This window comes from Vanessa cardui, chromosome 1 (genome assembly GCF_905220365.1).
Source record: "Vanessa cardui chromosome 1, ilVanCard2.1, whole genome shotgun sequence".
Classification (NCBI taxonomy): domain Eukaryota; kingdom Metazoa; phylum Arthropoda; class Insecta; order Lepidoptera; family Nymphalidae; genus Vanessa; species Vanessa cardui.
In genome coordinates this window covers 8,855,285-8,872,060 of record NC_061123.1, presented here as the reverse complement: position 1 = coordinate 8,872,060, position 16,776 = coordinate 8,855,285, and the positions used below count along the sequence as shown (strand labels likewise).

At 29.2% G+C, this 16,776-nt stretch overlaps 3 protein-coding genes across 3 annotated transcripts; 1 reads left to right on the top strand and 2 right to left on the bottom strand.

Moving 5' to 3' along the window:
* LOC124531235 (dolichyl-diphosphooligosaccharide--protein glycosyltransferase subunit 1) lies at nucleotides 1-1,625 on the bottom strand. The gene has a single exon (XM_047105736.1). It carries the CDS (start codon nucleotides 1,561-1,563, stop codon nucleotides 154-156), a length of 1,410 nt encoding a protein of 469 aa, XP_046961692.1. The 5' UTR covers nucleotides 1,564-1,625; the 3' UTR covers nucleotides 1-153.
* Nucleotides 1,626-4,508: 2,883 nt separating this feature from the next.
* On the bottom strand, nucleotides 4,509-10,949 carry LOC124544074 (protein disulfide-isomerase A6 homolog). The gene is made up of 8 exons (XM_047122496.1): nucleotides 10,770-10,949; nucleotides 10,484-10,677; nucleotides 10,079-10,300; nucleotides 7,837-7,989; nucleotides 6,581-6,790; nucleotides 6,072-6,226; nucleotides 5,649-5,807; nucleotides 4,509-5,271 (listed from the first exon to the last, which is right to left on the bottom strand). The coding sequence occupies exons 1-8, from the start codon at nucleotides 10,789-10,791 to the stop codon at nucleotides 5,115-5,117; spliced, it is 1,272 nt and encodes a 423-aa protein (XP_046978452.1). The 5' UTR covers nucleotides 10,792-10,949; the 3' UTR covers nucleotides 4,509-5,114.
* Nucleotides 10,950-13,875: 2,926 nt separating this feature from the next.
* On the top strand, nucleotides 13,876-16,776 carry LOC124532529 (deoxynucleoside kinase). Its single transcript, XM_047107469.1, has 5 exons — nucleotides 13,876-14,070; nucleotides 14,201-14,379; nucleotides 14,953-15,205; nucleotides 15,617-15,771; nucleotides 16,577-16,776. Exons 1-5 carry the CDS (start codon nucleotides 14,034-14,036, stop codon nucleotides 16,751-16,753), a joined length of 801 nt encoding a protein of 266 aa, XP_046963425.1. The 5' UTR covers nucleotides 13,876-14,033; the 3' UTR covers nucleotides 16,754-16,776.

The window sequence follows — 16,776 nt, the reverse complement described above, 5'->3', positions numbered from 1 at the left end:
GATTTTTAAAATTTTTAAGATAGTTTATTTCTCAATAAATTTGAGACAATACATGTTGTAACGAACATGTGAAATTAGTCACACTACACTGTAAATAAATTTAAAACATTGTTACTCCTTACAAATGACAGCTTAGTATGATTTATAATAACATTAATCTTTATGCTGATGTTCAGGCTTATGAATAGAAAAATCTAATCTAACATAAATAATTACACATAAAAATAAAGTATATAAGAAACCAACAACTAATAAAGGTTCCTGTAACATTAGCAGGCGTGGGAATGTGTAACGAATCTGGAAATCTTGAATGTGGTTCTCTACAACATTTTGCTTAGTAAAGGTAATTACTGGACGACCCTTAGTGTCGAGGTAAGTGTAGTGCAGACTATCAGAAAGCCTTGTTACTGTAAATGGAAAATTTACTACAATATTTGTTGATCCTTCTGGCAAAATAATCTTTGTGACTAACTCATCTACTTGCATATCATCAAACACATGATCTACTGCTCTCATCTTGAGTAAATAATCATTACCAGAGTGGTATAAGTACTCATAACTTGGGACATTGTATCCTAGAGTGTAATGGGACTTCCAACCGCCAAAAAGAGGATACCTCGGTCTTAAATCCAATTCTACAGAATCTTTTTTAACTTTCATGTTGGATGTAGAGATGTTTCCATTAGTGTCACGGTAGTAAACATCTGATGCTGAAGCAGGCAGAAGAGTTTTATAGGAACGTACACTAGCCGGTCCGCTGTGGTGATCTTGTTGATAATCATACCTTGAAAACGGTCCTTTCAGTTTGGCACCAGTATGCTCAATCTCAACAGTTTCCTCTATAGCTATATTACCCCAATGTGATACTTCTATGAGACGTGCCAACCTAGTAACAGTTAAGAATGGGGAATTGTTCTTATAATGAATGTTCAACTCTTTTTCGGTAAATGGAGCAATATTTGAATATGAACCATAGGCAATAGTTCCATCTTGTTGAGAGAACGGTTTTATTTTAGTAAACGACTCGACAGATTTCGTATTTAAAATAACATTCGTTTTTTGTGACACAACATTATAAGGAGAGTAGAAGTACAAATTTCCGTTGTATTTAACTAGTTGATCTTCTTGCTGAGTAATAGCAGTTGGGAATGGTTGCAATGCCTTAGTATATACAGATTCAGTTGCAATTATGGCTGTAGATGCAGCATTGATTGCTTCCTTCAATTCAACACGCCAAAATTTGACTTGATCATAACCTTTTACAGTGGTCTCTACAAGGCGCAGGTCCTTGTTGTTGTGATCTTTCGCACTAATAAAAGCTAAATTATTTTTTGCTCCACCTTCAACTGATAATAAGAAATTTTTTACCGGCACCTTACCAGTATTTTCCAAGGTTACTTTAGATGTTATTTTCACAAGTTGAGAGGAGATATCGATCGACCGATCAACATTTTTGATTCTTATATCACTAGAAATTGTATCCACATTTAAACTACCGCACTGAATGGCGATAAATAATAAGAGTAAACCCGAAAATTGTAGTTTAGCCATCGCCGGTATCATTTTCTTTTGACATTTGACAAATCAGTTCAACGCACTCAAAGGAAGTACACGCCAGCAAATAGAAGTGAAACAGGAAATACGCTAACGATTTTTTTTATTGCCAACTTAATTATTCATAGTCTAATAGTTAAAAAAAAATCAGTTTCAGTACAGCAAGTTACAAAAAGTATGCATTACGCATACTATTTTTATGAAAATAATATTTTTTTAATATTATTTACCTAGCAATTATAGATAAACCTAATAAACAATCTACTTACTAATTTACTCTTACAACTTTAATAGTCATATAATATTTACTTTAGAACAATTTCAATTAAATAAAATAAGTAGATTTTTCATTTTAATTTAGAGGTGAATTATTAATCAATCTGGCAAAAAGTTTATATATTCTTTGGGTTTCTTTATCTAGTATAATATAGATTATATTATCTATGGATGTATTATCTATGGATTATATATAGATATGTATGTATTAGGTACTATTGTGATATTATTCCCTCTGGTTTGTAACTTTTTGACGTTTTAGAATTCATACAGAATAAACCACGAATTTTGTTAAAACTTAAATATTTTAGAAAGGTGCAAGATCCCAAGCACTCGTATTTGAGAATTACATAATCATTTTTGAATTGTCTTTTCATGCGTACTTTAATTTATAGTCATCTAAAATAGTTACGTGTTATTATTTACGATATTTACTGTTTGAAAACAATACATCAGTAATCTATTAAGTTGTATAATTAACATAACTTTAAAGTAAAAGTTAAAATGTTTAAAACATTCATCAATCTAGGTTTTGGATTACTGGGTAAGAAATTATCTTCTATGGTAATATACTTGTTGATTATTTTTTACTATGCATTGAATCATTTAAAATTATTGTTTTCAGTTTTAAGCTTGGTGTTAACTTCCTGCGATGGACTTCGAAGAGGATATAATACAAAATATCAGAATAAAGGGAAAGAGAATGTTCAGCCAAAGTCATCAGTAGGTTCTGCTCTTCCAAATCAAGGTCCTGTTCGAAGAGGCCTAGGAATTTCTGCATGGGGTATTGTAACAGTTATTGTGTCACTCGTTCTAGCAATTGCAGGCTTATACTATTTCTCCATCTGTTACCCAATTATATGTCAAAAAAATAAAAAATATGATATGATTGGATTAACCTCTGTTGCTTAAATAATTTAATTTATTGGTGTAATATGTTAGATAACATTATTGACTATCAAATACATATCTATGTTTGGGATTAAGTAAATCCAGAAATTAGCTAGTTCTTTAAATATGTGAAATGGTTTACTCCACTTTATATATATACTTTAAAATGTATTACTTAATAATATAATAGGTTGTGAATTTAGATATCTGTTTTATAACAGTAAAAAAAATTAAACTCGACGATGCATTTTTAAAAATTAGTGGATAATGTAGTATAACTTAAGAGACCTATTATGTAATAAAGACTGTTTTGGACCAATGTATAACTATATTATACTTAATATTTTTTATAAAATATTACTTAGGTTTAAGAGTAAATAATAGTGGTGCCATATTGAAATAAAATACATTTCTAATCTCTCTTTACTCAGAATCTGTTATGTAAAATTATTTTTTTCTACTCATTTTATGCATTGAATGCAGGGCAGTAAGAATAGGGTATGCTAACTCTATACACAAATAACTAGCCAATAATTATAAAAATATTTTCAATCAAAACTAGGGCACCATACTTTAAAGTAAAGACCAACTTATTAAATTTGGTAATGTAAATTGTGTCAGTCCTAGATTGCAGCTTATCTGACTTGAACTCAGAAATGATTGATCTATAGTTATTTTTAAGTAGATAGGGGATATTTAAAAAACTGCCTTAGTTACTAGTTCTCAATACTAAAAATATCACCAGCTGTTTGTTAAATTTTATCAATAATGAAATGCACGCAACTTTGAAGCAATCTCTATTTGAATACAATACAATTAATAACTATCATCCAGTAATTTTACTTAAATAAATGTATTACTGCTTTTTTATATTTAATTTTAATTTCAAATTAATTTTAATTTGTACTGAATCAATATGTATAATTCCAAATAACATTTTTTTAAGCAATATATCACATATAATGGGCTTATGATTGCAAAGTATTAAAATTACTTTTTTTTTACTGAAATTGCTTGTGTGTGTCTTTGGGAAATGATCACTATATGTATTAGGAAAAATGTACCTATGCTTTAAAAAAAAGTAAGAAAATGCTTTCAAGAAACACTTAACATTATTTTTTGTAATGTAAGTGAAGTTATACTTCCTTTTGTATATCCTAAACTTTATCTTAAAACTTATCATTAATAATTAAATGTTTAATATTTCGAATAAAATAATTGATATTTTACTTCATCAGTGTTATTTCCAATTATATTGATCATGTTGGTGCAAGGTTTCATAAAGAGATCATATTTTCTATTATTTAGTATTATTTCAATAATAAAGGCTCAAAATTATTATTTTTATACATTTGTTTATTTTATTTAACCTCTTAGAAAATTCTAGTAATTTTAACTTTTATGAAGTCCTGACTGAATTTGTTATCTTCAATGAAACTAGTTATTTATGGTAGGACATATGTAAATATTATATGCTTAGATGTATCTTAACATCATGGCAAAATAACTCAAACCAGGCAGTCAGTGTCAATACTCAACAAATATGTGCTTTTATGAGAGCTTTTTTTGTTCAATGTGTGTCTGTGTCAGTACAATAATTATTGAACTATAAACAACTAATTTTCTTTTCAACAAAAAATAATCATATTTACCGGACCAAGGTTACTAAATTTTTAATTAGGCATCCAAAAGATAGTTATTCTTTTAAATTGATTTTGGTTTAACCAGATTTAAAAGCTAATGCAGAACTCATAAATGTTTAAAGGAAATTAAATAATAAAACAACGTCTTATTAGCAATTTATTTTCTTAAAATATTCTGGCCACATTATATACTCAAAATTTGAATAATGTGGAAGATATGTAACCAGATTTATTATCTATTGTACATTATATAAATTAATAAAGTGTTAAAAGTATATAAACTGCAATTTTAATTAAAAATATCAGACATGTAATTTATCTGACAGCAATATTGAAACAAAATAACTTAAAAACTGATTTTTAATCTTACATCAGTATACAACGGCAGCCTTAAACTAGTAAAAAATGCATAAAAATATTTCATAGTCATATAATTAGTGTGAGATTGTCTATAAACTATAATGGCATACCACAGATATAAACTGGGGAATGTGATGATAGCATTGTTGTGTATATTTGTTAGAAAATTTATTACAATCTAAAATCAAAACAGCATATCATTGAAATCTACAGTTTTGGTTTGATATTTCATCAGTGTGTATAAAATTTTAATAATTACTTCACATTATATAAAAACTAGCTTTCCTCACACAACATATATTTTAATGAGTGTAACTTACTAATAGTAATTATAAACAAGTTTTTTTTTAATTTGAAACACCTTAATTCACTCTGTCCACTTTATTGCACTTATAGTTCATCCTTCTCAAGATCAACATCTGAGAGATCAATATCCTCCTCTTGGGGCAGTTCTCCGTCTTTGCCATCCCAAGGTTCTGTGGTAAGAATCTTAGGCATCTCTGCACCTTTCACTGGAGCAGTTTGGCCACGGCCGAAGGAGAGATCCCTGTAATATAAAGTGATTTTCTTTTAAATGTTTCCTAATAGAACTAAAATATTATATTTCACTACATCTCTTCAGGAGCCAAAATTATAAATAAATTGGTAAAGTTTGTGTGTCTACAAATAGGTAAAATATTGAATATTGTATAACTTATGCCAACAACAGTAGTCTATTCAAATAAACAATTTTGTTTTTATTTTTATAATTATAAATAATTAAATTAATATCATTAATAAGATTTATTGTCTATGTCAAATGAAATAGTTATCGGAACTTTCAAATTAAAGTGGATATAATAGTAGTTTTGTAAGATAAGATATAATATTAACACAAACTTGTATGCAGTAATGTTCCTAACATTAAAGTACGAATTTTATTACCTAAGGAATTCATTAATTCCAGACTCAGAGAAGGAACCTCGTAGTGTTGAAAACTTGAGTTTTTTAGCATTAACAACTGCCATCGCTGGGTAGCCGAAGCCGCCGAGTTCGAGAGCCTCCTCTAATGCTGTTTGAGCACCAGCTTCAGCCCAAACCCATCTGTAATAGTAAAAATATTGATAAATAATGTTATAATTTTTAATGTGGTAAAGTAAAATTGTTAAACAATTTTCTTTATTTAGCTATAAAAATAACATTCAACATAAAAGGCTTTGATATAAATTTTTATTAAACTCGCTCATTCACAGAGTTAAATATGCAGCCATTCATTAAAAAGGTTTTACAGTAGGACGACTGAATCCTACACTGAAACTCTAACTAGACCTAAACTAGCCTAGATCAGGGCTAGCTAGAAGCACTCACCCCCACATCTTGGCCTTGTACTTGTCCCCAAGGCGCGCGAGTACCGTCAGGTATCCGTTGCGGCACGCAGCGTCGCAGTCCAGGATGTGCGGCAACACGGACACCACGCAGAGAGGCTTCTCGCTACACGCCTTCATAGTATCCGAGTCCACCACCTGTAATTGATAACATTGTTTTATTTCAAAGTCCATAAAAAATATTTATATTTTATATAGTACATTAATGAAAGTCCTTTCCTTTTTATTACACAAATTAAGAAACATTTAGAATGAGGATGTATATTTATTATGATCAGTTGTTCAAGTGCTCTGATTTCAATTATAATATTTTGTCTTGTTGATATTATATATGTGATGAAATATTGTATTCATTTACTGCAATTATTTGCAATACAAGGATTACTAATATTCTTAAAGACATTAACATAATTTCCCTTAAAAACATATTTTTGAAAAATCTCATCAATCAGCATATTAAGTGATAAGATGATTAAGTTAATCAGAAATTACCTGAATAATTTCTGGTGCGGGAACATTCTCAGCTAATTTTTCCATAGCCCAAGCAACAATGTCACTGGAAGTTCTTCCTCCATTGTAATCTTCTACAGAGTCACTTGTCTTCTTGCCTGAGGTGAACAGCTTAATGGTTGGGTAACCTTGAACTTGGTAGCGAGATGCCATAACTGTGTGAACGGTCGCATCAAGTGCGCCCAATTTGACCTAGTTGAGAAAAGTCAATATATAAATGTGCAACTAAATAAACTATTCTGTAATAATAAAATAAAAAAATGCAAAAAGTAAATTAATAGCTAACGCTGCTTAGCGATAAGGCCGCCTTTTGCACCTCATGCAACTTTCGTATAGCAAAAATTGTAATTTTTAGTTTGGATGCAGTAAAGAGTTAATAAATAAATAAATAAATAATAGTCAATGGAGGCTATAGATATAATAATAAAGAGAGTAATTTTAATGTAAAACTTTTTTTGGGCATCATCGAATTCTTCAACCTTCAATGCATGAAAATGAAATCAATGTATATTATATTTTCATTTACCTCTACAAATAAATACTACTACAAATAAATTTATGGTGTTTATCTTTATAATTATTTGAGTTTTTTAGCACCAACATGTAAATAAAAATGTTTACAAAATTAATTGATTCTATTGTAGAATACCTACAATACAATCAATTTAAAATTTTATTGCTTTTGAGTTATATTTTGATTCTACAATTAACAAGTTGGCTAAGAAATAAGTCATAAACGAAATTTTGTAATACTAAACTATTTTAGGTCAATACTATAAGCCATAAAATACATTTTATTACTTTAGTATTGCATATAGTAACATAAAGTTAGCGTTACGCCCTAAAATTTCAGTGAGTGTAATAAAATTTGTGAATTTATATATTTTGTGCAATGAGATGTGTAAATTGGAACAATTTAGTCCAAAACAGGGTGACCATGACTCTTGTTCAAGTCAACTAAATCATATATTTCTTCCTTTAAAAATCATTGTTTTTACTTGTTAAATACTCATTATTTTTATGAAGCGAAAGTAAATTGAAGTGCAGTTAATTCCTCCAATCGAATCGAATCACTTTTCGAAATTCAAACTGTACATGGAATTTAGAATGAATAATATAAATATATTTTAATTTTAGCCGGATACTAAACTTAAGGTTGGTGTGTGTTATATAGAATAATTATTACTTTATTTAAATATATGTATTTGCAAATTATCAGAAATAGTTGATTTATTTACCTTGCCCTTAAGTTCTGTGGCTGCTTTAGCCCAGTGTGGTTCGAGGTTTTTACAGTGACCGCACCATGGAGCATAGAACTCAACGAGCCACATATCCTCGCTGTCCAACACTAGCTCCTTGAAATTGCTGTCTGTGAGTGTGATCACATCGGACTGAAACAATAAGTTAGTAGTTTAAAACTTAATAAAAAAAACTTAGGTAAAAGCCCAGGTCTTCTTGAGGCTTAGGACTGCATAGAAAAGGGATAAGATAATTAAAATCCAATACATGTATGTTCCATATTGATGTTTTCCGTCATCGCTGATCTCTAGATATACAAATATAAAATATACATAAAGCACATGAAATATCAAGATTCGCTGTCCAACCTATGGGGTATGCAAGTGACCTCAATTTAATTTAAATCACATATTTCTTCCTTTCAATTTAAATTATGTTAAAATATGTTAACTACTATTTTAAACACGGTAGAAGTGTTTTTCCAAAATGGCGTGGTTTTCTAAATTTAGTCTGCTAACGAAATTTAAATTGATTGTATTATATCATTTATAAATAATGCACTTGTACATTGTTTGTGGAATAAAGGTCAATAAAATAAACAAAGGTTTATTATTGTTCTTATTGTTCGTTAGTCGTCCAAAATAGATATATGCGTAATTACATATTTAAATATATCCAACTTCATACTTGTGATATATTTATCGTGATATAACAAAGGCAACGACTTAGAAGGAAAAAATGAAGACCAGGGAAAAGAAAGCAGCATAAATTGTGAACATATAGGTATATAGAACTAATACCACCTAAGGCAACCTGGAGATCAAACTGACGTGTCCCATTGCTACGAGAACTCTCTCGAAAATTGAAAGCGTAGGTGTGGGTACATCGTGGCCGTGGGCGACATTGCTTTTGATTTTAAAATGTATTCAATATTACAGTGCAAATTTTTCTTATACTTTAAGATTGTATAAATATTGCCATTTTGTAGTTACTTATATATATAAATTTACTTATTATTTTTGTGAAGCATTGTGATTTATATTAATAAAAATTTATATTGTTAAATTAATTAATTAACAATAAGTTCTCATCTGTTAAACAAACAAATACATATTACTTTTTGTAAAATTTTAGTAATTTATAACTATTTTTAACATTCATTTTGGTCTTTTAATATAATCAAATGGGGAGTATCTGTTAGTAATATTAAAATAACTATTTTTTATTAAACACATATGTATGTATACACAATACATATACCACAGTATCAGTATTTAAATTTTTGTTTCTTATGGCTAATCTCTAGGATGGCAAGATGATTTTTGATGGAACTTTCACTGTCAAAAAGCTGATGTAATAAGGAGTAACTTAGGCTACCACAATAACTTCTTTGTTAACACACAAAGTTGCGATCATACTTAGTATATAATATAAAACCCTGAATATTATCATTTAATTTACAAAATGTGATATCTTTATGATGTTAATATGATAATTGAAGTGCATTTATTAATATGCATGATATTATAAATGGGAAAGTAACTCTGGCTGTTGCTTTTAGAGTCAAATCACAAAATTTAATTTGATAAAATTTTGTATGAAGTAAGATTGAAGAAGGGCTACTTTTTAATGCCTCACACCTTACAACCAAACCCTAAATCGCAAGCCAAGCTGTGCAAGACAATTATAAAAAACTGTACTCTGCTATGTTTAACTCAGTCCGATTCTAGCCTAGATAAATTAAAGTCAGTCATTAACAATTTAAATTTTACAAATAACACACATATTTCAAATCTTAAAGAAATCAGTTTTAATGTTTCATCAGTGATTTGCAATTTTTTTGAAGTTATATGTACTTAAATGGTTTGGTTTAATATCATTGGATATCCTTCCATGAAATAATTGTTCTTGTAAAGCATTAAATCTGAGATTGCTTACAGGTCTAGTTATGAATGGTGGAACAATTTGCTTATTCTGGTTCATTTTTTCAATGTGTCGCCAAGGTATAATATGACCATATACTTTATTCTTAATTTTTCGCTAATTAAAGAAATATTTATTTTAGTCTTAAATAATTCAATAATCTAAATAGGTTCTTTCAACATTTAAAATAATGTGAAAGATTGATTTTTATAAAAGAATCAAAGGAAAAAGTAAAACAAATCTTTGATCATTTCTGATTATCTATCTTGATTTATATGCTTTCAATAATATGTTACTGAGTTTTTTAATAAAGTTTACCTTGTCAGAAGAACTGCTGGCTTTCTTTCCAAGATTGTCATATGCCTTCTCCTTTGCAGATTTAAGTGCGGCATCAACAAATGCTTCTGCAGTTCTTTGTCCCTGATAAGGAGTATGTTTGCTACCAGTGAAAATCTTGATTGTTGGAAAACCTGTAACTCCATACTTTTGACCCAGATCTTTGTATTGGTCTGCATCTACGGCTCCTACTTTTGCTATACCCTATAAATGTATAAATAAATATGATTATTGTAATTAAAATTATTATAAAATGAATAAAAACAGAAAAAGAAAGTAAGACATACAGAATCTACCCACTATGTAACCACCCACGCCAAATGATTTTTATCTCAATGTTGACTTAACCTTATAATTAAGTATATGTATAGATGTGTCTAGTGTTACCTTTAACGCTCGAGCAGCTTTCTTATATTCAGGAACTAGATTTTTGCAGTGTCCGCACCATGGAGCAAAAAATTCAACGATCCAAACCTCGTCTGAATTTATAACTAGTCTTTCAAAATTACCTGGTGTCAATTCTACAACATCTGATGATGAGTCGTATAAGGCATATGAGCCAGTTATCAATAATATTACACCTGAAATTAGCAAAATTTTTAAAACACCGGTAAAACAACTATTCATTACTATGAAGTAAAATTTCACACTTATTATATGTTTTTAAACTTACCCAACAACCGTGAACACATCATTTTTATAATAGCTTAGAAACTTAGAATAAGAATTAATAAATTTCCGTAATAATTGAGATCTTAGCGTTTAATCGTGAGCAATACTCAGTGAAAAATGATATGAGAAACAAACACGTCAATTATTTTTGCCGAAATATCACAGACAAGATACTAGAATTGTCAATGGATTTCGTGGTTTACATTGATTGGTTACATTGATTTTACCGCCATAATGTTGTACTGTAAATAAATTCTTATTTGTTATCAACACATCTAAAGACTTAACTAGTGTATTTTTCTTATTATTTATGTCCAAAAACTGGAATTAAAAAAAATGCTTGACTATCGCACTGCTAAGTTTCTGCTGAATTTCAAACGATCCGAACTTACTTTTATTTCCTGCTATTATTATATAATTGAATCAAATCCCGCAAATCGTGTTTATATTTAATGGATTATTATTGCAGAAAGAAGTAATTGTAAATCTTAATAAAATAAATATTACATTTAATGTTTTTATCAAACCAATTTTGGATACTTATTATAAAGATAAGTTTTATTCCTTTGCTTAATTAAATAATCGTCTAAAGTCTGAAAGGTAATCATTATTTCTCTTATCAATATTGGTTTCTAATGTAATTGGTTATTGTCTAGTTATTTTAATTTACTTTAAATTAAAAGACACTCGGTCCTTACAATAGTAATGATTGTACTCCATAAATAGGTTTACATTAAGGCAGTTTGTTCTAGGCCAATGATGTTCTAGTAAACAGATATGTTATTAACGCGCAAAAAGTGAAGACTAGAAAACGTCTTAATTGGGACGTTTTCCTTTAGTCGTTTTACGTAGTAATACGTTATCCCAGTTATGTATGTTATGTAGTTATCCCTTTTACTTATTGTTTTTATCAAGCTATCCTTTTTACTTTTAACGAAATGTAAAAATAAACTAAAATAAACGGTCCCCGGCGCGGCACACTTTTTTCTGTTGTTTAGTACTGATATAACATATATGTTCATTAGAATATCATTGTTCTAGGCACACTCGTAAGCAAATAAAGTCCTGCATTAGGTTTTTTTTTTACATGGTTGACCTCCTGATATGTAAATAATTTGAATGGAATTGCAAATTGATTTAAACCTCAACACACAAGCTATCAATAGTTAAAAAAATATACTAAATTTTAGAGGTATAAGAAAAAGTCATTCAAACATATGTGCATCGTCATCTCAATCACTTTTCAAAGCAGTGATTTTCTAATAAGGTAACATGCTATGAGTGTCTCCAGAAAACTATGCCGGTTTCATTGGAGGAAATCATGAACTCCAGAAAAGGCTCTCACAATTAAGAATTCTATTGATAATATTCATGGAAAAAGCACATTCATATGAGGGCTTTTTTCACTGGAGCCCTTTGCCCCTTAGACAAATGGGCAAAACCTTATATAGGAAAAAATATTTTTTTTTACCTTATATATAAGATGGAACTTAGCGAGTTACGATAGGGCCGACATATAAGCTGCCTATCGAACCCCCTTAAAATAGACTAGAATAAAAATGAGAAAAAAGAAAAAGGATAATAATGTAAAAATAATCCTGTCACGAAGTGATGTTTTTACATCAGTCCGATTGCCCTTCTTCCTTTTGCTTTATCATTATTAATAACTATTAGATAAAAATAAATACTCTAACCAATCTAACATCGAACAAACATGCTTCTAAATTAGTTAAGAGTAACTTTGATTCTGAGTTTTATCACATTTCATCGAAGTGTGATAAAGATGTTCGAAACTTCTACACTTATCACAATTAGAAAAATCTATTTTTTTTCATAATGAACCAATAACTTTTTGATGGGATATGTCCGGACCTAAGGCGATGAGCTGTAATAATACATAGTCTGTTTATTTTGTATCTGGCCAACCGAGATGTGAAGTTATTTTCTTCTTCTGATAAGCGATTTGCCTCCTCATTCCTCCTGTACGGTGGAAATGCACTTTTATTTATTAAGGGAAACTCCCACTTCGCCGTATCTCTTTTTTTAGACATTTTTACGCAAACACTTATTATTACATATTTCTTCGCAATAGTTGAGGATATTTTTGTATTTTACAATTCACACCGACTCCAAATATAACAATATAATAATTGTTACTACATTATATAATCATAAATCGACTTTTAAGTAGTATTTTAATTACATATTTTTCATTTCATTTTACTTCTAGAAGAACTCTAAAAATTAATTGTTTACTTCATATATTGAAGTGCATATCAATTTGTTTTGAAATAGTGTCGATGTTACTAAAAGTTAAATTTGAAGTCAATGATGTAGAATATCATTGTTTATTTTTAAAATTTTTGTTTATTTTTGTAGAAATGTAAAAAAAAAAAACAAAATTATATGGTTAAAAAACATGTGTAATCCTTAATTTGTTGCTTATATTGTTTCGCATCAAATTTATGAAAAACTTCCCATCCGATTCGATATGCAATTACAACCGAGCGACTGCATGAGCTGAGCATGGATTCAACGACTTTGCGGCGCGCTGAAGATCGTCATTTCTGTAAAAAATAAAAAACAATCAAAACGGAAATTGTCTGAATATGTTACACGTGCATTTTACAATTTCTTCGATATTTAGTAACAAAAAAATGTATGCAAATTTTTTCGTTCGATATTTCGATAGCGAGGCATGATACGCTAAAAGTTGTTATAATTGTAGAGCATAAAAAAAGCTATGAGAAAGGGTCTCGTAAAAATTTTCGAATCTCATTGGATAGCCGAGTTATTGACAAAGAACAAATTTAATCCCTTTTTTCATGATGGCGGCCTTAGAGCATCCGAAATCTTGGCCGAAAAAACTCAAGTTAAGCTGCACAATCCGGGTTTTATCGACTCATCATATTATATTCAATAAATTTAAAGTAAACTTTTTAAAATCTGCACCCTTGTTTATAGTAATAAATCAATTTAATTGAAAAATATGTTTAATTAATTAGTCAATCACTCAGTACTGAATAAGTAAACATTTTTTTTCTTTTGTATCGTTAAATTCCTAAGCTGGTTATTAATCTGTGTAATATTTTTTTAACCTGTATTTCTTTCTGCGGTATGTCGGTAAATAATAAATACTAAGATCAAAACTTTTTGCTTTCTTTTGTTGTATTATAATAAGCAGCTTATTAAATACAATATAATTATATAAATTAAAACAATATCTTTATATACCCATAAGTAGATTATACCATGTTCTTTTAAAATGATAAGACGCAAGATATTTAATTTGTGTTTTAAAGGTTGGTGTGTTTACTTATATTTTTGACAGGTTATTTTTGAATTGAACGCTATTATTTTGTCAATTTAGTTTTAGGCGGGAAATTATCGGAGCGTGGTTGGCTTTATAACATTTATTTTATTCAATTCCAGTACATAGATTCTCACGTAAAATGAGCGCTTCCAATTTGAAACCTTTTACTGTTCTTGTGGAGGGTAATATTGGAAGCGGGAAAACAACATTTTTGGAGCATTTTCAACAATTTGAAGATATAACGCTACTCACTGAACCTGTTGAAGAATGGCGCAATCTAAAAGGATGGAATTTGTTGGTATGTTAATAATTAAAATATGAAACATATATACTATACTTCAATGGTTTATTAAAATAGGTATTAATAATAATATATTGTCTTTAATTTTAACAATAATAAGTATAGTTTATAAAGAAACAGTGACAATATTTGTATGGACTTGTGCATTAAAGGTAAAAGGTTTCTGACTTTCCAAATTAAATAAATCCGTTCTGGGGCACGGTATTTGTTCTTTAATACGATACTTCAGCTATTATTTACTGGGGTTATTAAAAATTCTAAGTTCATGTCTAAAAAATATTAATTAATAAGGCACATACACAACATATTAACGATTGAAAAGTGGGGAATTTGTTTTTATTGATTTCTAGGCAGATATTTAAATATTTAATTGTTCTTTACTCTGCAATTAAAATAGTGGAAAGGGGGTAACTATTGAGTTTTTGTTGCTGGTTCTTCTTGATAATATCTATTTACCAAACCGGTTGTACCTTTAAATTTAATTCAATACTTTCAGATGATTATTCATAAGAGCTTTATAAGCCTACTTGAATAATTGATTTTTAATTCTCTATTTTTAATGCATTTTAGGACTTAATGTATAAAGATCCGGTGAAGTGGGCAATGACCTTCCAGTCATATGTTACTATGACTATGCTGGACATGCATCGTCGTCCTACTTCTACCCCAGTGAAACTAATGGAGAGATCTTTGTATAGTGCTAGATATTGCTTCGTAGAACATATGATGAGGAATGGTACTCTTCATCCTGCTCAGTTTGCTGTGCTTGACGAATGGTTCAGATTTATTCATCGGGAAATACCTATTGATGTAGATCTTATAGGTGAGTATTTGAAATATTCACTTTTTAAATGTGTTCATGAACATAATGGAAGGTACATCGATTTTGTTGCAATCTCAGGTAAAACAAAAGAGCCCTGAGATAATAACAGTGATACAGGAAAAAAAGTTGTAAATTATGGCTGTATTTTTAATAAGTAACAACTTTTATTTGAAAATAAAATATTTTTTAATTTGCTTTTGTTTCTTCACTATAATGTTTCATGCACTTTATCTGTCTTTTGATAATAATCTAAGGTTGATATGAGGTCATATTAGTCACACAAATTTGTTACAAGTAAGCTTTGGTGATATATAAGCAAAAAATCAGTAACATTGAATTTTTATTGATTATTATGTATATTGCACAATATGGTAAATTCACTTTGAATTATATCACTTAATTTATTTACAGTTTACCTTAAGACAACACCACAAGTAGTTCATGACAGAATAAAGAAACGGGCCAGGTCTGAAGAACAGTGTGTGCCATTGTCCTATATAGAGGAATTACATAAATTACATGAAGACTGGCTTGTAAATAGAACATTTGCTGAGTGTCCAGCACCAGTAAGTATTTTTTTACAAGATTTATTTACAGTTACATTATAGAAATCAAATAATTAATGTTTTCTTTATTTTGTTGTTTAAAATTTCATAACTAAAGCTTATATCTGACGACCTCCGTGGTTGAGTGGTGTGTACTCGGTTTTCATTGGTACGCCACTCCGAGGTCCCAGGTTCGATTCCAGGCCTAGTCAATGTAGCTTATCATTAGTTTTCTATGTTATCTTGGGACTAGGTGTTTGTGGTACCGTCGTAACTTCTGATTTTCCATAACACAAGTGCTTTAGCTACTTACATTGGGATCACAGTAATGTATGTGATGTTGTCTCATATTTATTATTATTATATTATTATAAAAACATTGAATGCCAAATATGAGAAGTTGTCCAACTACTACTGAGTTTTATTCCTTGTTGTATATTGTGTAGTTGAATTTTAAGTTTATGTATAGATTGTCATCCTCATCAAACTTCCTGTGTTAAGTTGATGGGATCTATTATATATATACAATTCTTTAGAATTGAAAATAAGAAATAATTTAAGTTAAAATATATTTTTGAAATATAATTAATTATCAACCTATATTTATCATGATAAACATTAAAGATAATCATAATCAGTGATAAAAATCACTTTCACAAATTCAAATTTATAATTTCAAGTGAACGCTTATTTTATATGAATTAAATATTGTGGTAGTTTGTGTTTGAAATGCAGATTACTATCTTCATTTCTTTTATTTGCAAGTAACCACGACACAGGCTACATAGTACAATTTTCTCAAGGCTTATTAAATTTATCTCTTCAGGTTCTGATGATTGATGCAGATTTGGACTTGTCCCAAATAACTGAAGAATATAAAAAAAGTGAACACCAAATATTGAAACGAGCAGTTGATGTGGTCATGCAGTCACCAAATAAACTAAGCCCAAAGAAACCTATTACAAGTTCTGCAATTAAGATAGTACCTCAAATAAGACTTTAATATAAGTAAATTAAATATTTATT

Bases quoted from the DNA above. Each gene is read 5' to 3' on its own strand.
- LOC124531235 (XM_047105736.1), bottom strand. From the start codon at position 1,563: ATGATACCGGCGATGGCTAAACTACAATTTTCGGGTTTACTCTTATTA.
- LOC124544074 (XM_047122496.1), bottom strand. From the start codon at position 10,791: ATGATGTGTTCACGGTTGTTGG. The intron at 7,990-10,078 runs GTAAACTTTATT...TTATTGTTTCAG, and splicing joins CCAGCAGTTCTTCTGACAAG to TCCGATGTGATCACACTCAC. The intron at 6,227-6,580 runs GTAATTTCTGAT...TATCAATTACAG, and splicing joins CCGCACCAGAAATTATTCAG to GTGGTGGACTCGGATACTAT.
- LOC124532529 (XM_047107469.1), top strand. From the start codon at position 14,034: ATGATAAGACGCAAGATATTTAATTTGTGTTTTAAAG. The intron at 14,071-14,200 runs GTTGGTGTGTTT...ATTCAATTCCAG, and splicing joins ATTTAATTTGTGTTTTAAAG to TACATAGATTCTCACGTAAA. The intron at 15,772-16,576 runs GTAAGTATTTTT...TTATCTCTTCAG, and splicing joins TTGCTGAGTGTCCAGCACCA to GTTCTGATGATTGATGCAGA.